The sequence below is a fragment of the Gorilla gorilla genome, chromosome 21, assembly GCF_029281585.2.
Source record: "Gorilla gorilla gorilla isolate KB3781 chromosome 21, NHGRI_mGorGor1-v2.1_pri, whole genome shotgun sequence".
Taxonomy (NCBI): Eukaryota; Metazoa; Chordata; class Mammalia; order Primates; family Hominidae; genus Gorilla; species Gorilla gorilla.
The window spans coordinates 27,943,169-27,970,061 of NC_073245.2; the positions used below are offsets into that span (position 1 = coordinate 27,943,169).

The window sequence follows — 26,893 nt, forward strand, 5'->3', positions numbered from 1 at the left end:
TTAGTAGCACGATTATTTTATTATATGCTTTATAAAAAAACAAACGCCCAAAGACATACACCACACCTCCCTCACCCCCCAGCGGCCATTAGGGAGGGGGCTCATACTTTTCCTAATGTAGATCTGGCCATCTTATAAAGCAGACCACATTATTTGTTTCCATATATACCTGTAGATATTTCTCTCCCCTCAAATATTTATATCTCGACTAAAAAAAGGAGGTGCAAAGAGTATATAAAGATAAATGAGATTTTCTTGCTGTTGTTATAGTACAAACACCAGATGACTACCAGTGGAGTAACAGGGCAAAACAAAAACACAAACCCCACCTTCAGTGAGGAATGGAAGGTCTGTTACCGACCTCAAGTAGCTGAATCACCTGCTGTAACTGGCACCTCCCTGACAATCATGGGTTTGTAGGGACATGGGCCAGGTGATGGCTTCTACTTGTTTCCAGAAGGCAAATGTGTCCTACATCCTTTCTTAGTAACTAAAGACGAACTACGGGAGAATCCAGTATTTGGATTCTGCCCAGAGGTATTAAATGCACAAGGAAAAATTAGTTATGTCCAAGTAGCAAGCAATAATATTTTTAAACCAACATGGTTAAATGTTAAGATTTGTAGAAATCAAAATATTTATTCACATAATTTTAAACTAAAGTTGAAGCTAACATATCTTCCGTGGTAATGATTTAAGTGCAAGTGATGCTTGGCTTTCTTTCACATTCATTTCTTTTCTTCTGAGTGAAGGCATATCAGTTATTCTTGAACAAGTCAATACAGCTCTGCAAAAGGGAGACATTGTTCTGTGGGGAAAAAAGTCAAGGCAGACCAGTGAATTATTAAAACTTGCCATATACCTGGAATGACTCAAGTACATCAACATAGCTTTTCACGGGAGGTTTAAAGTCAACCAGAGCAAGCTGGCCCTTCTCTTCTTTAAATCCCAGGTGAACTGCAACGTACCACGCATCCCAATTTCATGTTTCAGCTCCTCTCCCTCAGTGGGTAAGGCTACCAGCCAAAGAGCTGACGTTCACTCCAGCACCTCTGCCCTCACCTGCTTGCTCCTAAATGTGATCCTGCTTACTGTAACTTCTTAGACACTATCAGTGCGTTGTTCCATGAAGGCGAGGGCCTTGGAAAGATTGAATAAAAGTTGCTAGAAATTAGGGCTGGGAGCTGTAGCTCACACCTCTAATCCCAGCACTTTGGGAGGCCAAGGCAGGTGGATCACCTGAGGTCAGGAGTTCAAGTCCAGCCTGGCCAAAATGGTGAAACCCCATCTCTATTTAAAAAAAAAAAAAAAAAGTTTCTAAAAATTAGTCATGGGTGACATTATAAACAAGACTACAAATAAACAATGAGTGGCTCCCATCAACTAAGTACTACAGACGATTAATACCACAAGGCCACCCCAACTGCCTGATGACAATAGGTTAGTAAACTGGGAAATAACTTGGAAAAAACCATAAAAGATGTTGGCTTCATTTGTAGAAAACACTTACCCTGGCATGTTTTATTTCCAGTTCAGACATTTCAATTAGATTCTTTCTAAATGCTGCCATTCTCTTCCGTTTGAAATTTATCAGTTCTACAGGAAGAAAAAATGTTTATGAAACCAAGAAAAACTAAACAATTTTCATATTCACTTTAACTACCAAATGGCTTTCTTACAAATGGTCTCCAATGCTTTCACACACCAGCATTATTTCCTCACATTTGTATTATCTCTGTGACTGGGACACATCAGACATCTATTAACTGTGGTGATACAGCTATCACTGTCTTTAAGTGGAAAACATCACTGAATCACCAAGCATCGTGAGTGGGAGAGCAGCAGCTTATGACTTGGAGAACACGTGATGAGCAGCCTCACTCTCACCCTCTAGGTACCAGTGACTGGGAACAGGGCTGGGGTATGGGTGGTGGTGAGCCACATACTTCACCAATGGCTTGTGAAAATGCTTCTCAAAAGAAGACATACCAGGTTCATGCAAACAACGTTCAGCATCACTAACCATTAGGGAAATGCAAATTAAAACCACAATGAGATTACCTCACACCTGCTAGAATGGATTTTCTCAAATAGATGAAAGATCAGTGTTAGCAACAATGCAGAGAAAAGTGAACTCTTCTACACCGTTGCTGGGAATGTAAATTAGTACAGCCACCATGGAAAATGGTACAGAGGTTCCTCAAAAAACTAAAAATAGAATTACCATATGATCCAGCAAACCCACTTCTGGGAATATAACAAAAGGAACTGAAATCAGTATCTCAATGGGATATCCGTACTTCCATGTTCACTGCAGCATTATTTACAACAGCCAAAATACAAAATCAATTGAGAAGTATCCATCAGTGGATGAAGACAATGTAGTATAGACACATTATACTATCCGGCCTTTAAAAAGAACAAAATTCTCTCATATGGGACAATGTGGATGGATCTTAGAGGACATTATGCCAAATAAAATAAACCAGGCACAGAAAGACAAACATTACATGATCTCACTTATAGGTAAAATCTTAAGTTGAACTCCTAGAAGTAGAGAACAGAATGATGGTTATCAGAGGATGAGGGTGGGGTGCTGGGGAAGGTGGGAAAGAGAATGGGTAGAAGGCTGCAGCTAAACTCAAGGAATAAATTTTGAGATCTACTGCACAACAGGGTGACTACAGTCAATAATATATATTGAAACAGCAAATTTCATATGTATTACCACTGAAAAAAATGAAAGATGTTAATTAGCTTGATCTAATAATTTCACATTATATACCTACAAAGCATCACACTGTATTCCACAAATGCAATACAATGACTTGTCGATTAAAAATAAAACTTAAAACATTTTTAAATCCAAAACAGTGAAAAACTGCTACACGTATTCAAGACAGGTTTACTTGATGATCTTTAGGGCATGCTTCCTTTTCATCTATTGCTTTTTCTTTTTTTTTCTTGAGATGGAATCTTGCTCTGTTGCCCAGGCTGGAGTGCAGTGGCGGGATCTCGGCTCACTGCAAGCTCTGACTCCTGGGTTCACGCCATTCTCCTGCCTCAGCCTCCCGAGTAGCTAGGACTACAGGCGCCCGCCACCACACCCGGCTAATTTTTTGTATTTTTAGTAGAGACGGGGTTTCCCCGTGTTAGCCAGGATGGTCTCGATCTCCTGACCTCGTGATCCGCCCGCCTCAGCCTCCCAAAGTGCTGGGATTACAGGCGTGAGCCACTGCACCCAGCCCTTTTTCATTTCATCTACTCCTATTGCCATCAGAATTCGGCATTAATGATCCATTGGAAATTGGAACAAACCAAGAATATGCATGTCCGCCCTAATTCCTTCATTGAATTTGTGACATCAAGTTCTGCCTTGCAGTTTTACTTGAGTAAAACTTTGACCATCACCCAACCTTCTGCCGGTGCTCAAGTGTTCAGAGCAGACTCACCCTCCTTCCTGTCTCTACAGTGCTGTGCAAAAGAACTACAATACAAGCAGCCACATCCAAGTTAAAAACTCAAAAATTTCATAGTGATATGTCAAGTCTATAGTGCTTGCACTACAAGGTGATGTTCATCAGTCCCTTGGATATCCTGGGTGAAGATAAGCTCCCTGCCTTCCTCTGGACCTACACACAGTACCAGGGCTCCATACACTTAACTATCCACCTCCTGTGAAACCAGCCCTTACCCACTGACTCAACTCTAGTCGTCAGCTCATCTGCAAGTCTCAGAAAGCACTTATACCAAAGGCAAACAGGTTAAGACCCACCAATCTCAGCATTCCACAGAATACTGTATTTTTAGATAGTGTACCTATCTTGCATTTTGAATATAGGATATAATCAATGTGGGCGAAAACTTTAGGCAGTAAAGGTAGACCTGAATTGGCATCATTTTTTAAAGTTTTATGTTTTTTCTTCAATCTCCTCTAAAATTTCCAGAGCCATGAAACTGGCCTATAAGATTTCAACTCAGTAGTTTTGAAGTGTGTACGTTTCCTTGAAAATTTTAGTTTAAAAAAAAAAAAGCTGTAATTGTTTCAGAAACAGGGTAGCATGAAGGTTACTTTGGAAGAACCCAAGACAGCCTCAGAGCCTGTCTACATGACATTTGCCAGGAAGCTCTGTGCCTTTGTGCCTTACAGTTAAGGCATTGTATTATAATCCTGAATAGACAGACAAATGATTAGAAATCTATAAAGTCAAGGTTTCCCCCAGGTAGCTTCAAGCATGTTGATGAACACATCATTTCCCTATGTCTAGATTACCCTACCACTGGGAAACAAGAAAGTTAGGAAAAAGCTAAGTAAGATATGAATTTTTCATGGAAACATGCGTTAGGGGGTTGGGATTGAGTCCAACAGTGCCCCACTACAACTACTCACATTCTGGGTAATCCATTCCAACACTTGCTCTGACATGTTCCATGGCCCCTGAGAACCCCAGAGAAGATCCACATAATCCTCTTAGGTAATGACTACATATTATACTCATGTTCAATGGAAATGGTGAAAGTCCTCTGCTCTAAAAGGTGAAATGGATAAGGCAAGAAAGAACCCTATGGATGTGGACATGGACCGGACTTGTGATCCCTGAAACCTGCGTGTGTGTGCAACGGCATGCGTGTGCACACACACATACATTTCCTAGCTCAGTCCACTGAAGGGCACAGAAGCAGAGATACCCCGAAATGATGAGCATACTCAGATGCTGGTAACTGTTCCCAAAGAAAAAGAACCCTGGCTCCTTGAAGAAATGGCCAGTTCCAAGGCTGGAGTAGAGAGTAAGATTAGCATGGCCTATCACTAAAAAAGACAGGTTAGGGTGTTACAACCACATGCCAGCTTAAAGGTGCTCCTATTGGCAAAGTCTGGACAGGCATCAAAAATAACTTGGTAATACAATCATGAATTCTAAACCATTTTAAAAACTGGGAGTCCATGACTCTAATAAAGATAAAGGAAATTTCTGAGAAAAGGGAAGGCTTTTTTGTAGTAGGATGACAAGTGCCAACTTGGGTAGGAAAGCTAGAGCTAGAGATGAGGGAAATCGTCTTTCTGCATTCACCAGAGTAACAGCTGGTTTAGGCAAGAATCATTAACACATGCTAAACCTAGGGAGGAAGTTTGATGAAGACCAAGGTATTTGCATGGTCTTAAATTGCCTCACCACAGATTGATGGGGGTTAAAATAGTAACTACACAGTGGAGAAATTGGATTTGGATACTATCTAATTGAGTAATCAAAATTACCACCACAAATGAAGGACAGACACACTGTCCAATCAGAAGTGACACCCCAATAAGGGCATATTACTTCTATTCTGCCAGGAGCCCATAACCAGATCTAAACATGAGGAAACCTACCAAAAGTCAGAAATACAGGATTTGTAAAGAGATTCTCTAAAAAGACGGATACTGTTAAAAACTAAGAACTATTCCAGAGTAAAGGAGACTAATAGCTAAGACAACCAGATGCAATCCTAGACTGGATCTTGTAGAGGACATCAAGACAAACATGAGAATACAGAGAGCAGATTGTAGTCCCAAAGTTAAGTTTATCACAGCAAACAACCATACTGTAACCATACAAGAGAATGTCTTCAGTCTTAGGAAATAAACCACAACGTTTTTAGGGCTAAAAGGAGCATGACGTATGCAACTTAATCTCCAATGGTACAGAAAAACCAGGTGTGTAACGTTTGTAAGCACGCAAAGCCATGAGGGTGACTGTGCATGTGCAAGTGATAAGGCAGAGGGGGTGAAGTGCTGACACTGGGTGAAGGATACATGGGTGTTTTTTGCACTATTTGTGGAACTTTTCTAAGTTTGAAATTATTTTCAAATTACAGTACAGAAAGAAGAATGTCCTGCTCAACCTTCTTTTGCAGATTCGGAAAGTTGTTCAAATTTCTGGCAGCACTCCTGCTGGTGTGCCTCAGCCAACTTGACGTCTTTGCTCTTTAACCGGGCCTTATCCAGAGCTTTGTTTGAGTTCTCATAGTCAATGAGGGCTTTGGTGCGTCTGTATAAGAGATCCTGGGAAAAAAATTAACAGGTATACATACTAAGTATCTAAACCAGTCTCAAAAATAGCCCAAGTGCCAGTGTACCACCTGAGATGTTAGTGACAATAATCTACCTCTACAGCTTCCCTCTCCCAGAGTATTTTTAAATCTCCAGCTTGAGAGCTTTTTTTAGAATTCCTTATATGAATCAAGTGATTACTCAAGAGTGAAAACAGAAGGACTTTTTTTTCCAGTAATTCAGTAAATAAAGTTAACTTTAAAAATTAAATATTGTGTATCAGAGATAACTTGAAATATACAGTCACTGCTGGGTAAGTCAAGTTGAGCGCTGCTAAAATACAACTGGGCAATGAAGTAGTAAGAAACATAACCCTACCCTGCAAATCCTGCTTCTGGTAATCTACCTTGGAGATCCACTTAGTCAGATATAAAGATTCTTTGCAATCTTACAACACAGTAGAAGTTACTTTAGTATCTGAAATGAGCAATTATGATGTATAGATTACACATTTAAAACTAGGTGAAATAATAACTGATGGGTGAAACTACTAGGCCTATTTTTGTATATACTCAAATAATCGTAAGTGAGCTCTTAATTCCATGAAAGTAGAAAATAGGCTATTAAAAAAGTATGTTTTTAAAAACTCCCAAGATTCAGAAAACATGCCAAAGGGCAAATTAACTAAAATAAAATTACATGATGGGGTGAAAAATTTTTTTTACTCTTTTACTTTCTGATGACATTTCAGCCTTAGAGGGCATACAATCCTATCTAATTTTATTTTGCCTGATTTAATACATTTCACATAAAATTAAAACATATTTGTTCAGGGCAATGCAGACAACGCATGTTTCATTCCCAAAGGTTATTCTGCTTACCATTTTGTCCACATATACATATAATGCTTTACGACTCAAAGGCTGCAGGGATACTTGCAATTCAATAAAAACTCCCAAATCTTCTTTGCCCCAGAAACAGCCCTTTCTGCATGTTATGTCCCACATCAATGACCTGTAATCCCCCAAACTATTACCTGTCTACTTCACACAACCCATACAGTGCTGTCAGATACACAAGCTTTATGGATACAATGCCAGAAAGGCATGTCATTTATAAAAACAAGTCTGATAATTTCTTATTCTGCCCCTTTGTATAAAGAAACTTTTTAAACAGACTTCTGGTCCTGCACTGCTCTGAGAAGCTGAGCAACTCTCTTCCTACCTTAGCAGCTTCAATGTTGAGCATGTAGTATCGGAGGAGCTCTGTTAGCTTCAAATCTTCATCTGATGAAACTCGACCCTCTACTTTCTATATAGAAAAGGAAAGGTCACCATCAAGGCAGAAAGCTATAGATTATAAAATATATATTATGAAGACCAACACAGAAATCCTTACCCTTAGTTTTTCAAATAGCTCAGCAACCTTCAATAGGTACCTGGAAATGTACATATAATTTTGGTTTATGGTCTTAAATCATCTATAAAACATGATCTTACCAGTGTGCAAGACAGGAATGGGTCAACTCAGGAGTCCTAGCCTTTGGTACTTTAGCATTAATTTAAAAGTAGTGCTCTCACTTCAACTGACCCCAAATAGTAGAGAAAATGGTCACAAAATTACACACATGTACAGCACCACACTCAGCCTCTTGGTGACCCTTCGGTCATTCTGCCATGCGCCCAAATATTCTTATTAAATGCCAATGCTGTGTTAACCAAGGTCGGGTTCTAATGAGCTCTGCTATGGGCATCACAAAGCAGTAAATATGCTATTTAATTCGTCATGGTTCTGCCATTAGCCTTTCACTTTCGAGTGAGAAGTAGTATCACCTGTTTTGCCAAGCCTGGATGTTAAGTAAAATATTGTCTTACACCAGAAATGCCCAGGATGGAGAAACTGAAACACATACATAAGTGCAGAGTGAAAATGGAAGGGTTTTTAATTAATGAATGAAGGTAATTTCAGAAAATTGTACATCAAAACAGCTGTGTGTCAGACTGAGGTCATTAAATTATTCTCATGACCACTATAACCAAATCTCTTCAAGGTCCAGGGCAGGGGCACATGTTCTCAGGATCTCCTGGGGCTGCATCACAGGCCGAAAAAAAAAGGAGGTCCAGGGCATTACCAGGCAAAATGGTAAGCACCAATTGCCAGGGGAAGATGCAAGATAAACTCTTACGAACTCCAAAACTAAAGAAAACAGGCTTTTAAGTGTGACAGAAACTACTGCTTTGACAACATTTACTGTATTTGTTTACATATAGAAGAGCCCAAGTCCCCTACAATTGTCTTACAAGTGTCTTATGTCCAGAGAACATGTAAGATGAGTGCTAGAGACTTGTCTTACTGAGCTTCTAACTCCAGAGCAGGACCATGTAGTCACTACTCATTTATGCTTTTAATTACACCACTCAGCACTCTTCAATTGGGTTAGGGGAAATGCTTTTCCAAAAAAACTTACTTTTTGATGACTGTGGGCTCTTCTAAAGCCAGGCTATGTAAGCAGGCTGCGGTGTGGATATAGTCATCGGCAACATCTGCAGAAACAAGGACAAGTCTTTTTATCCAAACACAGCCAGGCTCATCAGCAAAGCTCTGACTAGCGGTAAATGATATTTACTTTTATGAGATCTGGTCATTTTGTCAGCTTTCACACAAGAATCTTTGATCCTATTGTAATAGTTAATAAGGAAGTTCTTCTCTTGCTCAAAGAAGTCATCTACCTCCTAGAAAGAAGAAAAAAAGAACCAGACATTTGATGAGTGTGAAAATATACTATCCCTGCAGCCTTTTATATTTATCAATATAAAAATATATTGCTTAGAACATGGCATATAAACGTGAGTAAAGTTTAACCTTTACAGATCAGGGAATTACAAATTTACGATACTATTTCTTAACCAAGGCTGGGAAAAATCAAGGGCTGGCAGAAAATGTCTACAGAAGAATCACTTAACAACAACCAGTAAAACTGGCACCCTAAGACCCAGCAATTTTACACTAGTACAATGGTTCTACCATGTAGAACATGGCCACTTAGCCTTGGATACCTATCTGTGTGTGAATGAGGTTTTTTTTTCTCTTGATTGGTTTCAGACTGGGAGGAAATCCTGGTATCTGGTAGGCACTGGCCAAGGATGCCAATGCCAAATATCCCATAATGCATGGATACAGGACAGTCCCATACACCTTAAACTGGACCAAGTCCGAGTTTCCTAATTTCTGATGATGCCCTCTCTACTTAGCACCTGTATTCTGGGCTCCCTGGAGTGGCAAAGCCAGATACCAGACAGTAACTGTAAGGGTAACTCAGTTACAAAGGAATGAGAAGGCCCGAGAAGTAGGAAAGTAAATCATACCTCTAACGGTAACGGAAATGTTATTTTGTATTCTTATCTTTGTGCTAACGCCTTGAAATCCAGTATGTAAATAAAATCTAAAGTTTGGTTCCTTAGTTGTGCCAGCTAGGTTGCATGTCAAGTGCTTCTCTATCACCTGTAGTTGGTGACCAAACTGGACAGTGTAGTTCTGAGAGTGGGATAAAATACTGATCTTGTACTTTATTTTAGATATTAACTGAGTAATCTCCCTCCTTACAGAAAAGGAGAAAATGAAGCCAAGTGTGGAAAGGTTCAAGTTGCTTCTCCTGGGACAGAACAAGGTGCTTTGGGAAATAAGTGAAAATTGAATAAGTAGATGAAAATTACCAAAATCTGAAGAAAACTTACATGTCTTAAAAGTTAACCATTTGTTTCACAAGTATCTCTTTCAAAGAAACAAAAGGTCACCTATTCCCGACGAAGTAAAAAATCTTCTCCAACAGCCAAAGGTCACTTACCTTAACTCCAGTAAAAAGGACTTCATCAGCACTTTTCACCACACTTTTGAAGAAGCCACCAAACATCTCCTTAGTATTTTTCCGCCTAACACTGAGCTAAAAGAAGAAAATTCCAAAGAGTTTTATATGGTATGGATTTTTCTAGATTCTCTTAAAGAAGTTCTGGGTAACATTTTAAGTAATCCTCTTTATCAGTACAGGCAAATGCATAAAGTATCTTTAATTCTGCCTTAACCTCCAAGCTTAAAACACCTAATGGCTAAACCCAAACATAGGTAGGTCATCTCATTCTAAAAGGCTTGAGAGATTTTGAAAGACTGACTAGAAGCTAAGTCTTAGTGGCTCTGAAATCCTTGGGAAAATTACTGCTCTCTTCTATCCATAGTAAGTAGCAAAAACCAAAACATGTTAAAAAGAAAAATAGCATAAAAGTCATAATTCGCGGCCGGGCGCAGTGGCTCACGCCTGTAATCCCAGCACTTTGGGAGGCCAAGGCGGGCGGATCACGACGTCAGGAGATCGAGACCATCTTGGCTAACGCGGTGAAATCCCATCTCTACTAAAAATACAAAAAATAAGCCGGGTGTGGTGGTGGGCGCCTGTAATCCTAGCTACTCGGGAGGCTGAGGCAGGAGAATGGCGTGAACCCAGAAGGTGGAGCTTGCAGTAAGCCGAGATCGCGTCACTGCACTCCAGCCTGGGTGACAGAGTGAGACTCCACCTCAAAAAAGAAAAGAAAAAAGTCATAATTCAACAAAAAGCATAGGTGGGAAGAAAATAAATGACACAAATTTTAATTTCCTTAAAATGAACTTAGTTAAGTTTGGAATTGTTAAGAAATTAACTAAGGGATGTTTGGGACTGTTAATTTCTTAAAAAGAAACCTAGGTTTTGGAAGGGGAAAGAAGTCAAAATTTTCTTTAAGCAGAGTTTTACAAAAAATGACTTACAATGAAGGAAAAGCAGCATCTAAAAAGGTTTCCATTGTGTAAGAAATTCAAAACTTTAAAGCAGTAGAAACTATCAAGTACATTTTGAAAGTATAAACATTTGAAGTGGATTATCAAAATTGAATAAAAATGCCTTACATCCTGATCATATTCCAGGAAAACATGAAAGTTGCGATCTTTACTGAGAACAGGGTGAGAAGAAAGCCGCTGAAGAAAGACTTCATGGGAGGACACGGTCTTCTTAAACACAGCGAGATACTCACTGAAAAGAGATGCGCACATGGCATTCAGTTGACACAGCTCAACCACCTGACCAATACCACTCCTGATTAATTCTATGGCTCTGCTCATGTCACCACATAAAACACTGCAACTGGACCAAACAGTATTTCAGTATAAACCGGTGTCTAGTTAGATAATAAGGCAGTTGCCATTTTTGAATCTGTGGAATAAGACTATGGAGGAAAGCAATGTTGTAATTGGATTTGATGGGTCAAGTCCATGAGCTCCTAAATCTACATGCAATTACTGTTACTTAGTAGCCACAGAACATTTGTTTCTTTAAAGCAATGAGAACGCTTTAACTCTGCAGCCTGAGTATACAGCATGAGTCTAATGAAGCTAAAAGTTAACAAAAATTACAAAGCAGCTTTATCTCAACCTAGACATTAAAAGTCACCTTAAAATTCCTAACGGTAGAAACTTGGATCTGTTGTGTTCAGTGCCTCATTCCCCAGAGCTGATCCCGAGAGCCACTCAAGTGTGTGCTAAATGCTTTCAGGGCCTGGAGGTTTGAGTGCTGCCCTAGATGACACAGGGGTTTGGAGAGGGGGAGCTGATGGTTGAAAAGGGGAGGAATGAGTACTTTTCAGCTAAGATGAGGAAATGCAAGGATGGATTCATAAGAAACTTTCCAAAAATCTATTTTTGTTTGAAAAAATTAAATGACAACCAGATTAAAATATACTTGCTGCCTGTAGACCTGGACTTCCTCTTTCAAATTATCTATGTGATGGTTACTGAGAATGCTACTCTATAACAGCACTATTTGGCCTGGCCCAGGGGCGGCTCACTATAATCTCAGCACTATGGGAGGCAAAGGCAAGCTGATCACTTGAACTCAGGAGTTCGAGACCAGCCTGGGCAACATGACGAAACCCCAACTCTCTAGTTTCTTCTCAACGTCTAGTAACCAAGCTTCCGAAATAAAAGCTTTGTACATTATGAGCAATTTATAAAGGCACAAAAGTTTATTTCCTCACTGTGCCAGACCAGCATCCTTAATAAGTATGCCCTACATATGGGAAAAGACAACTACTCTATCGGGTATTAGTGTCAATGGCCTCCAACGAATCAATGTGTGAAGTACAAAGACCATGTCCCACACTATGCAAGATGTATTACTAGTTTTAGAAAACGACGCTAGGGACCTAATTAAACAGCTGTACTTAAAATTAAGTCAGGTTCTTCTACTTATTTTTGTACACAGCACCACTTTTCTACTTCTCAAAAGACAGAGCCCACCAGGAAAATCCACTTACGCTTCCAGTTCTTGTTTCATCTTGGCAAATTCTTCTTTGGTCATAGACCCTTCACCTTCTCCCAGTTTCTGCATCTTCTCTCGAGGACCATCAAAGTCGGGCTTCGTAGGAGCAGGTGGAATCTGCAGCAGAGGCAGGAACTCATGAGCCTCTTGTCCCAGCAGCGATGTTTTCTAGTTGTTGCCTCATTCTACTCTTGCTGGTCCACAGGAGACAACCACTCCACTCCTGTGGGGCTATTTAAAAGTCAACTCCTGTTTTTTCTTAACCTTCCTTAACTCTTCTGGACATTTAAAATGAGGTGTCTTCCTGAGAGTTGCATATTCACTTTGATGGCAATCATTTGTTCAGTTTATCCATTATAGACAATTGTTCAGAGCACAACAGTGTCTATACTGCTTCAGTGTTCACCTAAAACTAGTACAACGAATGCTAAGCACCAACGATTAGCCATCAAGATTATAAAGTGTTCAGTATTCCAAAGGAATTTTTTCCTAATCCCAAAGGATAATCAAGGACTCTAACTTTGAATCAAAGACATATCTAAATATAAGCTTCGGTACTAATTTTGTTTAATGATTAAGAAATCATCATTTGGAGAGCTTCTTCAGTCTGCCTGGCAGGACAAAACGCATGGAAATCTCCTTTAAAATCAGTTAAGTCTGTTCCTGCCGCCAAGAAATAACAATCAAGGGCTGAAAACTGCCTCCTTGAGCACTTTTTTTGTTTTTGGGAGAAAGAGTCTCGCTCTGTCACCCAGGCTGGAGTGATGTGGCATGGCCTTGGCTTACTGCAACCTCTGCCTCCCAAGTTCAAGCGATTCTCATGCCTCAGCCTCCCCAGTGGCTGGGACTACAGGTACACACCACCACGCCCAGCAAATTTTTTGTATTTTTAGTAGAGACAGGGTCTCATCATGTTGCCCAGGCACGTCTTAAAATTCTGAGCTCAGGTGATCCACCCACCTTGGCCTCCCAAAGTGCTAGGATTACAGGCATGGCCTCCTTCAGCAACTTTTGAGAAATCTTATCACAAACTACTACCAATAGCAATGTTTCCTAGAAATCAATTCTACTGACATAGGAAAAAACATACCAGAGAAAAACCAAACCTAAAGGTAGGTAAGACTAAAGTCATTACACTGTTCACACCCCTTTACAATGTAAATAATGTAAGCCTGTATGCACCACCTCAAAGCTGTAACACTATTCCTTCACATACTTTCCACTTGACAGTCAGCAAATACTCCAGTAGGTAGATGAAATCTAACTTTTCACAATCCATTAAAAAAAGTGGATATAAGTCTCTTTTAAACTAATGCATAGCAAGGCAGAAAGAACTAGCTTATTTGATTTTCTAAAAGACTCACAATAAGCCCAGCATAGTCTGTTGTTTCAATAAGAGTGTCATGTAGCCACACAAAGTCTTCATGTTGCCTTGTAACAGAAAACTCTGGGCTCTGAAACGTGGGCAGTGTGGTCTGTAAAGAAAGAAAGAAAGAAAGAAGTTAACTGGTAACCACGACTTTTAGATAAGTGATCTGGGTTTCCTAGGCTACACAGTGGGAAAATTCTGCATAATACATCATAATATGATCCAGTAAAGAACAAAGCAGTAATACATGATCTCCTGTCATGAAAGTCATAGCTAAGATTCAACCTGAACTCTAAGGATTTCTCCCCAAACTCCACCTTTCTGAAGCTTGTAATGAATATCCGATCAGAATCTACTGGTAGAAGTTCAGTTCTAAGAAGTAAGCCACAACCCTAATTCTATTTTTTTGTTTCTGTGTACTTTTTTTTGTTTATATACATTTTTGGGACAGGGTCTGGCTGTCACCCAGGCTGGAGTGCAGTGGAATGATCTTGGCTTCTTGGCTCACTGCAACCTCTGCCTTCCAGGCTCTTAAGCCATCCTCCCACCTCAGCCTCCTGAGTAGCTGGAACTACAGGTGTGCGCTACCACATCCGGCTAATTTTTATATTTTTGGAAGAGACAGGTTTTTGCCATGTTGCCCAGGCTCAAGCGATCTGCCCATCTTGTCCTCCCGAAGTGCTAGGATTACAGGTGTGAGCCACCCAACCCAGCCCCAAATTCTACTTTTGTAAGTCTGAATTTACCCCCCACCCCCAACTTATGACAAAAAAGAAAAATAAATTAAAAAAAAAACCTCTTAGCTGTAACTTACTATGGTTCTAAAAATTGTCCCTGGCTTCCTTCCTTTTCACTCCAGTGAATGCTGATTTTACCTCCTTTGATCTGGTAAGCTCAGGCAGAGAATTATGTCACCAATCTTTTTACACTACCTCCGGAATAACTGAAGTGTGCTATTCAAGCCGCCCAGGCGTTAAGAAAAAAACACATGGGAAAGGTCTTTCCCAATTTAGTAAATGCTGAAAAAAAGCAAGCTACAGAGACAAACTTCCCTTGGATGCAAATTAAAAACAAAGCTGGGGCCCGGTGTGGTGGCTCTGGCTCACGCCTTGAATCCCAGCACTTTGGGAAACTGAGGCACGTGCATCACCTGAGGTCAGGAGTTTGAGCCGGGTGTGGTGGCTCAGGCCTGTAATCCCAGCTACTCTGGTGGCTGAGGCATGAGAATTGCTTGAACCTGGGAGGCAGGGGCTGCAGTGAGCCAAGATGGTGCCACTTCATTCCAGCCTGGGCAACACAATGAGACTGTCTCCAAAAAAAAAAACAAACAACAACAAAAAAAAAACAATGCCCACAGCCCAGGGCTCTGCCACAGCAGAATGCTGCTGCTGCCACAATGGCACTCACCTGATGCTTTCTGTGAGATAGATTAGGGAGGTTCTCACTTAATAGTGCTACCCTACAAATAGCAACTGTTTCAAGCTCAGGGAATCTCTTCTCACATCCACTGTGAATAACAAGGCTGCAACCTAGCACTGTATGTATTACCACTGCATGTTACTTACCTTTGTGTGCACTGTAAATTTGACTTTGTCTCTCTCACTGAGCGCATCAGGTATGTCAATCTGAAGTGAGGGATCAACATTCAGGTCCACAGATACAGATCTCAGCTGAAATACATTTTTTGCGTATTAGTTTCAAACTCATTTGGCCCTAAAAAATTATTCCAAAAATGAGTAGTTATTAAAAAGCAGTTTATACATAGATCATTTAGAAATGTCAGTTGAGCCGGGCACGGCGGCTCACCCCTGTAATCCCAGCACTTTGGGAGGCCGAGGCAGGTGGTTCACAGGGTCAGGAGATGGAGACCATCCTGGCTAACATGGTGAAACCCCGTCTCTACCAAAAATACAAAAAATTAGCTGAGCGTGGTGGTAGGCACCTGTAGTCCCAGCTACTCAGGAGGCTGAGGCAGGAGAATGGCCTGAACACGGGAGGCGGAGCTTGCAGTGAGCTGAGATCACACCACTGCACTCTAGCCTGGGCGACAGAGCGAAACTGTGTCTCAAAAAAAAAAAAAAAAAAATTAAAAATTAAAAAAAAAGAAAAAGAAATGTCAGTTGAGACATTTCTAAGTTTATTTGAAACTGAGGGGAAACCCATTCTTCACATGCATTGGTATATCCGAAGTATTCCTGTAATGTAAACAACAGCTACAATAATGTCATGTACAATACATTTGGCCAAATACCTGACTGTACACTAAGGCCTGAACTAAATAGAACAAAATCTTGAATTCTTACATAAATGCCAAAGTACAATGAACATTCAAGAGGCATTAACCAGGCCACACAAATATCTGAAAGGAAAACCTGGGGAGATGGCACAGAGAACAGTCATGTGGAATAGGATCCTGGGTGGAGAGTTCAGAGTAAACCTGGGACTGTTTCAAATAGCCAAGGAATCTAGACAGGAGGGGTGAATTAGAAAAACCAACCAAGGCCTTACTTAATTAGCACAATCCCACTGTGGTTACACATGAGCAACAAAAGTGTGAGCATCACTCTGAATACTCAATTAACTGATTTTCTGAGCTGGAAATTGAGAGGAAAAAAACTACCTAACTCCATTTCTGCCCGTCAAAAAAAAAAAAGAGAGAGGAGAGAACAGTGGCAGCACTAATAGGAACTGGGCTATTAGGGAAAAGTGACTTAAATAAAGGTACATTAAAGCAGACAAGGTGGTGGTCAATCTGAAAACCTGACACACAAGGCACGAGGAACTCATAGAGTAAGCATCTCATTGCCCCATTCCTTTTACTGTAAGGAGTGCTAAAGTAAAGTTGTCATAACACTGGATTACCCAAAGCACGGAATGCCAAGTGAAGATTAGAATTAAGAATATGAGGTATTTCACTCCAAATTTCCCTTTGGGTCCCTTTCTTCAAAATAAAAAGTTCAAGACTAAAAACTTATGTACTTAACCTCTAAAACTTGAAAATCTGGTCAATCAGCTATAAAAAGACTAAATATATTCACTAAAAGCACATGGATTACTTAAAAGTTTCAAGTACTCCCTTTTTCCTTAAGCACTGTATATTTATAATTCTGAAAGCCAGAGGGAGCCTATTACCATGGCTTTCCTCCAAAAAATTAAGCTCAAGTAGTCACCAGAAGTTGATTTTAACATCAACTATTAGTAAGATCAAAACAGATACTTTTGAGTCCTCACATCTCAACCTAAGTATTTTTCTTCCAAATGAATTCTTGATAACTCCTATGAAATATCTGCTTGTCTGGCTTAATTTTCACATGTCCATTTGTGAGATCTCTGCAAACAAAGATAAAGCTTCAAGGTCTGCGACTTCATTTGATCATAACTGACTCCAGCTTTGGCGTATTTTCTGATAAGAGCTTCCTTCCTTCTGCTAAGTTAACACTGGCAAATACAGCCTTTAAAAATACCTCAAATCATTAACTGAGATGTGATTGCAGAGGCTATACCAACGACTCTACTGATCTTAGGCTTATCTGTCAAGGTCAGGCAGGCCCAAGAACAGGAATAAACAGAGCCAGGCGTAAGAAGTAGCCATGGTCTCTGGAGGAGACATAGGACAGCTCACAGGACAGGTCTAAGGTGCTTTTCCCAGAGCTCAAAAACTGCCACATTTCCTAAGATTCCATTTCCTAAAGTCACAAACCCTGACTTCTAGCACTGCTCAAATGAATATGCTGACAGTTCCATTTTCGCTCACAAGCCCAGCAAACTCAGTGAGCCTGTGAACTCCACATGGGATACCCTTGGAATTCGAATAGGAGGACCCAAGGAGGATGTAATCAAGTAAATGGAGCTCATTTGTGCACCACAGTTAAAGCTACAATGGATGCTACCAGCTGCTTTAGCTGCTTTTCGTTCCTCTGAATAATTATCTTCTGTTTTCGTCCCTTTCCCCATGTAGAGGTAATACCCCCGACTATACCTGTCTTCCTTTCTGGTTAGTAAAGAAACATATTTTTTGTTCCAGAATGTGATGAAGACAAAAAGAAGAAAACCACTAGGTTATGAGTGACTGCAACCACAGCATATCAAACATCCGAGCTTCACTAGCAGCCATTTTTGCCCAGACATTTCGCCCTAGGAAGGGATTCAAGCAAAACTCCAATCACTTGACATGACAGTCCTAACCACCAAATAAGCAAATAATGCAATGTTGTATTTGGGCCTTAAAGAACTGTCTAAAAGAGAGTATTGGCAAAAATCCCTCAGCATCCAGGCCATCATTAACTCAACGTCCCCCAGGTGCAAGTTAAATGAACTTTCTCATATTATAGCATATAACCCTCCAGATGAGACAAACATGGGTAGAAACTTGTGAAATGACTAGAGCTTCTAAGTCAGCATTTGTACTCTCACTCGGGAAGCATCAAGTGTGACCAAAAGTTCAGCATTCCTTCTGCTTAGTCAACAAACCCACTCCACAGTGCTACAGAACTTGCTAAATAATTGCCAGGCTCCACTCTTCCCCTCTCACTTGCCTCTGCCTCCATCCCCCCTAAGCTTGAAGGGCTCAGAGTACTCCTTAGCCCTGCTGGCCAACACTGAGTCTCTGACTTAGGCCACAGATGTTACAATGCTTACAGTGGCCGTTTACAACAGTTGACAAAGCAGGCTTTAGAACCAAGTCCAGCCTTGGGCATGCCAGACCTTTACCATGCAAAGTTTTACCTCTTTTCCAGATCCCTTAGGTCACTTGTAAGAATCAAATTGAAAATATACCTACTCTCAAATTAAGTTTTAAAACTGACTTCTGGCTGGGTGTGGTGGCTCACGCCTGTAATCCCAGCAATTTGGGAGGCCAAGGTAGGCAGATCACTTGAGGTCAGGAGATCGAGACCAGCCTGACCAACATGGTGAAACCCCGTCTCTACTAAAAATACAAAAAGTGGCCAGGCACGGTGGCTCACGCCTGTAATCCCAGCACTTTGGGAGGTGGAGGCAGCTAGATCACAAGGTCAGGAGATCGAGAACATCTTGGCCAACACGGTGAAACCCCGTCTCTACCAAAAATACAAAAATTAGCTGGGCATGGTGGCGCACATCTGTAATCCCAGCTACTCAGGAGGCTGAGGTAGGAGAATCGCTTGAACCCAGGAGGCAGAGGTTGCAGTGAGCCAACATCACGCCACTGCACTCCAGCCTGGGCGATGAGAGCGAAACTCCGTCTTAAACAAACAAACAAACAAAAAAACACACACAAATTAGCCTGGCATGGTGGCATGCACCTGTAATCCCAGCTACTCAGGAGGCTGAGGCAGAAGAACTGCTTGAACCCGGGAGGCGGAGGTTGCAGTGAGCCAAGATCGCACCACTGCACTTCAGCCTGGGCAACAGAGCGAGTCTCCAAAAAAAAAAAAACTACACATAAAAAACAAACCCAACAACCCAGCCTGAGCAAAATGGTGAGACCTCATCTCTATTTCAGAATTTTTAAAAAATTTTTTAAAACCTGACTTTTGTAGATTTCCCTTGAAACTACTGGCTCACGTATTCCCAGTTCATGATGTACTTCCCTACCAGGTCAATCCTTACAATACGGATTATAATCAGCCTTCACGGTAAACAAGCACAGCTTCATTTAGAAAGCACATTTTCAACTATTTTAAAAAATCGCAGTGCTTTTGGTAAGAGAGCCAAGGCACTTCTCTAAAAGGAGAAAAGTAGTTACGGAATCCCTGTGCATTTCCTCACCTATTCATCAGCTTCCCAGCTGGGGCACATCAGACACTGGCTGCAGGACAACCCTGCAGCTGTTGAGCTCCTGCCCACCAGTCTTCATAAACTCACTTTTGGTCCAAATTTCACTTACGACTCTACCAGCAAAGCTGCCTCTTCAAAAGGTTTAATGGCTTACAGAGGGCAAAGGGCACCTGGATGACTGAACAACACAAAAGGCAAGATTCTAAAACTCAGAACCCACGAGGAGAACAGAAAAAATACAGTTTTTTCTAAGTGGTTATGGTGACTGCAGACTCAGTGCCAAAATGAAAAAGACACAGTCCAAAGAAGTGAAACTCCACAATCTCTGATCTGTTAGATTGGGGCTAGTTGAACAGTCATTTAAATCTAATTAGTCATCTAAATCTAATAGTCATTTGTATACAATGTAAGACATGGATACAATATGCAGTGCTAGCCCGTATTTTCCTATTTGAATATCCCACATAAATTACTACAGATAGGATAAAAAAGACACATATCTATTTAAATGACTTCCTAGTTTCCATTCCAAAAGCAGAAGATATGTACTTAAGCAGCACATGCTGCAGTGTCTTCTCTTTCAAACTATCTGTTCCTAGCCTCTAGGGATTTTGTTTTGTTATGCTTCATTCCACTGCCTAAGAAACTAAGATTTTGCCAGCAAGAGGGCCAATATGACAAATCATCGATGATTCTTAGCATGGAGCCAAGAAGTCTGCCTCCTTGATCAGATTTTCAGCTGGAAAGGTATCCACACCTGCCTAGTCCAATACTCGTTAAGTGAGAACATAAAATTCAAAGATGTTCTGTCACACTCTAGATTTGTATTACTGTCCACAAACATTAAAGATTCACATGATACATATTTAGGAAACATATGCTACTTTGTTACTGTTTGAACTCTCAGGAAACAATGTTCCCATTGGTGCTCCGAATTGTTACTATTCTCTGCCATCCTGAAAATAACTAATACCTACCTATCTGTGTTCAATCTCAGCTTTAGATTATGGCACTGGTGTGTGGGAAACAACTGGTTCAACTAACTATAAGCAATATATTAACTCTGCTTTTTTTTTTTTCTTATGAGACGGAGTCTCACTCTGTTGCCCAGGCTGGAGTGCAGTGGCACAGTCTCAGCTCACCATAACCTCCACCCCCGGGGTTCAATTCTCCCAGATACTCCTGCCTCAGCCTCCTAAGTAGCTGGGATTACAGGCGCCCACCACCCCACCCAGCTAATTTTTGTATTTTTAGTAGAGACAGGGTTTCACCATGTTGGTCAGGCTGGCCTCTAACTCCTGACATCGTGATCTGCCCGCCTCAGCCTCCCAAAGTCCTGGGATTATAGGCGTGAGCCACTGCGCCCAGCCCAACTCTGCTTTTACAGGTATTGGCTCTCATTCCCTAGCCATTGGTTCTCCCCTTCCTGTAATTCAGGCCTGCAATATAATTTCTTAGTCCCCCAAGGAAAACAGAACTAAAGACTTCTAACAGAAGATCTCAGTCTACTAACATAGCTAATAGCTATTAAAGCTACTCAGGCATCAGCTTAATAAAAACTAAAGGGCTGCAGCAAGTGATCAGATTTTCACCACTCATCTTTGTGAGATGGGTCTCAGAGGGCCCCATCCCTGCTGACACCAACCATTCTTACCCGTAGCCTGCCAACACACAAGCAGTTCACAGTAGAACACTGCAGACTGCAGGGCATTTTCAGGCTACATAGCCTCAAGTTCCTAGAACAGGAACTCAGGCTTGGAAGAAGGTCAGTGCAGCGCACTCAGCGAATGGATAAACTGAATCATCATTTCACAAGGCTGCAAGCCCATGTACTAATGGAATCAACATGGAACCAGAGTTAAATTACTGCCTTATATATCTAATGCATGTCAAGAAATCCATCTAATTACTAAGTATCGAAATTATAATACTTTCAAATGAATTCACAAAGCAAAACGGTTGAACTACATCATCTGTAAGGATCTCCTGGCAGATAAATCCTACTGGGAATCAATACACCACTGCTACCAAGAAAGCAGGTCCAACAAATGAATAAAAGAAACCCAGCCAGGCAGAGAGGTTCTTGTCTGTAATCCCAGCACTTTGGGAGGCTGAGGCAGGAGGATCGCCCGCAGCCAGGAGACAAGCCTGGGCAACGCAGCAAAGCCTTAAAAAAAAATCAGCTAGGCTCGGTGGCCTATGCCTGTACTCCCAACACTCTGGGAGGCTGAGGTGGGAAGATCACTTGAGCTCAGGATTTTGAGTCTGCAGTGAACTACGATCAGACCACTGAACTCGAGCCTGGGAGCAGGCTGAGACCCTGAGACCCTGTCTCAAAAAGTAAAAAACAGAAATGCCAGTTTCCTTTATTGAGAGCTAAAGGCCTTCACCTACTACCCAATCCCATCAAGGCTCCCTCCCAAAAGTTCACTGGCATACCATATCAAGTCAGCAAGCCCCCTTTTTTGTAGCAGGGTCTCACTCTGTTGCCAAGGCTGGAACAAGCCCTCTTCAACAAAGCTAAGATGGTCCATATTATTCATGTGGATGAGGGTGTTGAAGGACACTTACTGCCTTCCTTCATGGTCTCACTTCATGATCAAACCAAGATGCACAGGAAATAGGTTTGACAATTTACCTTTACCAAGAAAGACGATTCAGCAACAGTGGTAGAGCTGCCTGTTTGAACTTAACCTTGGTCATCTCAGTTTGAAACACAAATGGCAGCATGGAGAGCAGGCTGCCCGCTTTTTGGTTGGACATTTCTTTCACTCTGAGTTTGAGGTACAGCAAATTTCCCAAATCATTCAGATGTAAATATTCCAATACTCAGACCAGGGGCCCATTCAGGAGGCCAAGTGCAGGAAGATGGCCTGAGCTCAGGAGTTCGATACCAGCGTGGGCAACACAGCAAGACTGTCTTGAGAAAAAGAATTCTAAACAAAATAAAAACAAGAATTCAAAACAAAATTCATGAAAGATATAGGAATGGTGAGGGAAGAAGTCCAACATTTTATCACCCACCAGCTACCAAGTATCTAACAGCACAATGTCCTAGCTTTGCGGTGCTCTTGAAAGAAAAAGTGAAAACCCTGCCAAGGGAGCCATCTGGATTTGTATTCCTCACCATTTACCATGACTAGAATGCTTAGGAGTGTGCCCTTCAGAAACTGAGCTTTTCAGGCAGAAAATTATAGTTTTCTCTCCAGACCATATAGGAGTGCCTAAAAAAGTTATGCCAAAATGTAAGAAGAAGAGTCAAGCCAAGGACCCCCATTTTTAAACTGAAGTGTTGGCTGCCCCTCAAACTGCAACTTACTCCTCCTGGGGTACTACGGTTTGCCTTTAGGCAGCATGTGAAGGTGTGAAGATCTCTTTTAGGAGATCTTGTCAGAGTACCTCAATGGCCAATCAGAAAACAGGTATTAAGGGTGAAGAAGCCACTTTTTGGAAAGTTAGATCATGCAGAGAAACTTAATTTGCACTTTAACAGCCGTTTCTCACTATTGGGATCATTAAAAGTTAGATTGTTTCCTTAAATACTATTTAACTTCACTACACACTGTTGTGACCACGGGCTATTAAGACATTCAGGGTACTAACCTATAGATCTGTTCTCACCTAATTTGCTCGAGCATCAAGACCCTGATAATAAAGACAGCAAAATGTTGAAACAGCAGGATTTTAAACCAAGTTCCCCTCTGCAGCACAAGAAACTCAGGTTAAGTTTCCAGTGTCCAAAGCCTGCACTCACAAACACAAACACGAAGCCCTCCCTTTGCAACCCTCAAGTACCCAGAACCTGCTGAAGAAAACCATCTTTCACCACCTTTTGTTAAGGTTCCTCAGTATTAGTGGAAAAGCTTCATTCTCACAAAGATATCCAACAATGCTAATTTTTACATGGCATGTTATTTCCTTAGGCAAGATTAATAGAAAACCTGAAAAATTCGCAACAAGCACACAAAGACTAGCTTCTGTAACACAACCTGACCCCACCCATATCACACCATTTTAGAAGGAAGTCCGTTTAAACCAGTGATTCTCAAACAGGCAATTTTGACTTCTTCTTATCACCGTGGGAGGGGAGGAGGCCGCATCCTAGCAGAGACCAAAAACAGTTGCTTCACATCCTACAACCCAGAGGGCACTCCTCAACAAAAGTGATCAGGCTAAAATGACAACAGTGCTCCCCAGGTTGAGGAACTGAATTTTAAACTAAACCTCTAGTTTAGATGACCACTAGGTCTCACCGAATGAAGAGTTTACAGCTCAGAAACAAATCTAGAAAACTTAACAGCCTTGGCCAGGCACAATGGCTCATGCCTGTAATCCAGGCGTGTTGAACTGGATGGTGAAACCCCATCTCTACCAAAAAATACAAAAATGAGGTGGGCATGCTGGTGCGTGCCTGTAGCCCCAGCTACTCAGGAGGCTGAGGTGGGGGTGATCACCTGAGCTCCCCAGGTCGAGGCTGCAGTGAGTTTGTGATTGTGACACTGCACTCCCGCCTGGGTGACAGAGCCAGACCCTGTCTCAAAAAAAAAAAAAAAAAAAGAAAAAGAAAAGCTTCTTGGCCATTTCTACCTATGGCCAAAATAATGTGAACAGATAATGACCTTTTAGAGTATTCACAAATGGGGATCTTAAGACACCGAGTACAAGTTACTGAACTAGAACTAAGGCGTGGGAAGCTTGATACGTCATACTTCCTCAACTTAGAAACCAGTTGCAAGGGTAGCATAAAGCTTCAGTCCACAAAGTTTGTAAGTTTGGACTTGCTATGGTATTGGTCAAAGTTCAGGATTGTTCCTATACTAACAAACTGCACTCCATTCTAGCTAATGGAGAACAAAAATACCCCTAGAGGCAGCTTCCATACCAGTTAAACACGAAACCAGAGCAGCAGTACTTAGTCTACAAATACTCCTGAGTAGGTAAGAGGACAGATATCATTCACCAAAGTCCCTGTAACCAAGCAGTAAGTTAAGGCCAAGTTGTTACTGTCAAGGAAGGAGAACCCCCTAGTTAAAAATAGCACTAGGCTGCGAAGGTCGAGTTCAAATACCAGCCTGGCCAACATGGTGAAACCCGGTCTCCACAAAAATACAAAAATTAGCCGGGCATGGCGGTGAGCGACTGTAATCCCAGCTACTCGAGAGGCTGAGGCAGGAGAATCGCTTGAACCCAGAAAGCGGAAGTTGCAGTGAGCTGAGATCGAGCCATTGCGCTCCAGCCTGGACGACAGAGCGAGACTCCGTCTCAAAAAAAAAATCAAAAACCAGTAAATAGAGGACCAGTTAGGAACCAAATTAACCACGCATCTCTTCCCCTGAACTATTTTCTGAGGAAGAAGGCAAACCCCAACACCCTCGGCTAAAGAATGTAACAAAATGCCAGTGTCTGGCTACCAGACACGACTGACACAGTATTCCCTTTCAGTTTTGCTGAATTGGCCAAAATGAGTATTGGACTAGAATTCAAAATCCTGAAGAATCAAGTATGTCCCTCTACCTTAGTGAGTCTTAATTAACTCCATCCTTAGGGGGAATTCCAAACCAAAGTAAATTATCAGGAGGACATTTAAACATTTTAAGTAACACACATTTCAGGTAACACACAAAACATTTTAGTTGACTACCGAAATTGTATTATGGCAAGAAGGTGCCCAAGACTTAGTTTCCCATTATTTCATACTTGCCCCAAACTCCCTTCCAGTTAACCATAACACCATCTAGGCCAGACCACAGCAGGTTATCAGCATCAGCAGAGATCAGAAAACAAAAATAAAGCCACGCGTCAGGGTAATTATTTATTTTTATTGTCTCTTTATTCCTGTAATGTAAAAAGGAAAACAATGTCATGTAACTCTCTTCACTACAGATACGGACAGTTTCTGTAGCCTCTAAAACAGGCAGGAAATGGCCTTCATAACCATTCTCCAATTTTGCTGGAGGATCAGGGTGGTGGAAGTCATTTTAAAAACCAGCTGCAATATACTGTACTATCAGAGAGTGGGGTGAAGCAATTGAGTCCTTTTACCTAGCTGACTCCGAATCAAGACAGCTAAAAGAATGTACCAGAAAGAAAGAAAAAATAAAATGCTACCAAAATCCCAATCCATTATCTACCCTTTATGGAGAAAAGTACCTTTATAATGTTTTACAAAGAATCGTGGTCTCAAGTTTCCACTTTGTTTTAGTAATAAACAACTTTCAAAAAAAACCACTCTAAACAACACCCTCCTGTATACAAAGCTCTATTTCAATAATTAATGCAATGATACCCTTGTTGCAACAATCCAGCCGCTTTGAAACTCTGGTATTTACTTACTAGATGAACAAGTTTCTCCATGGAGGTGCCTTTAACTTCTCAAGAAATGTGTAAGTTAAGACGGCTCCAAATTACATTTTAAGAGAGCCTTGTATTTTTAGAGGTTCTTTTTCATCGGCCAGAAAAACTTATGTTGACGATTCTGCATGAAAGGTTGCTCACAAACCATGCATCGCAAAGCTACCGAGGCAAATTTAAAGAACCAATGAAAAAGAGTGGAGTCTCGTCTGAATCTTTAATTGGCTATGGGAATTTCAATTTATTGCATTAATAATCTTTTAGACCTCAAGATACACGTGACCTAGGGACAGTTTACATCAATGGGCAAGACTTAAAAATAGACACCAAGTTCAGCAAGTATTTGAGCACCTACTAAAAATTACACAACTCCCACAACAACGCATTTTGCGTTTCTAAAGTTGTAAGCAGCATGTTCGGACGCTTGATGCAATTTCCCAAGTTGTTTGGGCCCCCCCCCCCCAAAAAAAAGTCTTCTCAGAAAAAGGGGGGGAGGAAAAGGAGGGTATTTTGGGGGCAACAAACCAAACTGGTCTGTCGCATGTTAAGTCAATTTCACGTTCACCTACTGGTCACCACGAAGCCGAGGAAAATTTTAAAAAGAACATTCCGGGGTCTCCAGAGATCATCTCTCCAAGTCCGCTCGGCACCGGCGCCTGAGCTGGGGCTAAGGTCCCGCGTCTCTGGTTCTGCCCTAATAGAATCCGGGACATCCACAGGGATTCCCCGGGGCAGCCTTCAGGGAAGACCAGGGAGAGGGGCCGCCCGGGTCTCAAGGGTGCCTCCTGCGCTGGGGATGGCGGCGAGCAGCCACGGCCTATGGACGCGCAAGGGAAAGAATGCAGCGACCCCGGAGCTCGCAGGGCCGCCCGCCCAGGAGTCTGAGGCTGGGAGGACCTCACCTTGCTGCGGTCCTCCTCCTGCTGCTGCAGCAACTCGGGAACCGCGGCCATGGCGACGCGGGACTCGAGCAGGGGCCGCCTGGCTGTGCGAGTAAAGAAGAGGCTGGGCCGCCGCCGCCGCCTGGGCGCCTCTCGGGGGCGGC

The 26,893-nt window shown here is 41.7% G+C and overlaps 1 protein-coding gene and 1 non-coding gene across 3 annotated transcripts; both read right to left on the reverse strand.

Moving 5' to 3' along the window:
- Positions 1-26,890, reverse strand: SNX5 (sorting nexin 5). Of its 2 annotated transcripts, XM_055372912.2 has the most exons (13): positions 26,751-26,890; positions 15,306-15,410; positions 13,736-13,846; positions 12,367-12,488; positions 10,964-11,087; positions 9,876-9,971; positions 8,658-8,763; positions 8,499-8,574; positions 7,430-7,469; positions 7,256-7,342; positions 5,884-6,043; positions 1,511-1,596; positions 1-808 (listed from the first exon to the last, which is right to left on the reverse strand). In XM_055372912.2, the coding sequence occupies exons 1-13, from the start codon at positions 26,799-26,801 to the stop codon at positions 758-760; spliced, it is 1,215 nt and encodes a 404-aa protein (XP_055228887.1). In that variant the 5' UTR covers positions 26,802-26,890; the 3' UTR covers positions 1-757. The 2 variants fall into 2 exon arrangements, with proteins under 2 accessions (XP_055228887.1, XP_055228888.1); XM_055372913.2 differs by lacking the exons at positions 12,367-12,488; positions 26,751-26,890 and adding an exon at positions 19,489-26,418.
- Positions 21,074-21,310, reverse strand: LOC115931776 (small nucleolar RNA SNORD17). The gene has a single exon (XR_004068229.1). It is a non-coding gene; the product is annotated as a small nucleolar RNA SNORD17 (small nucleolar RNA).
- Positions 26,891-26,893: the final 3 nt, after the last annotated feature.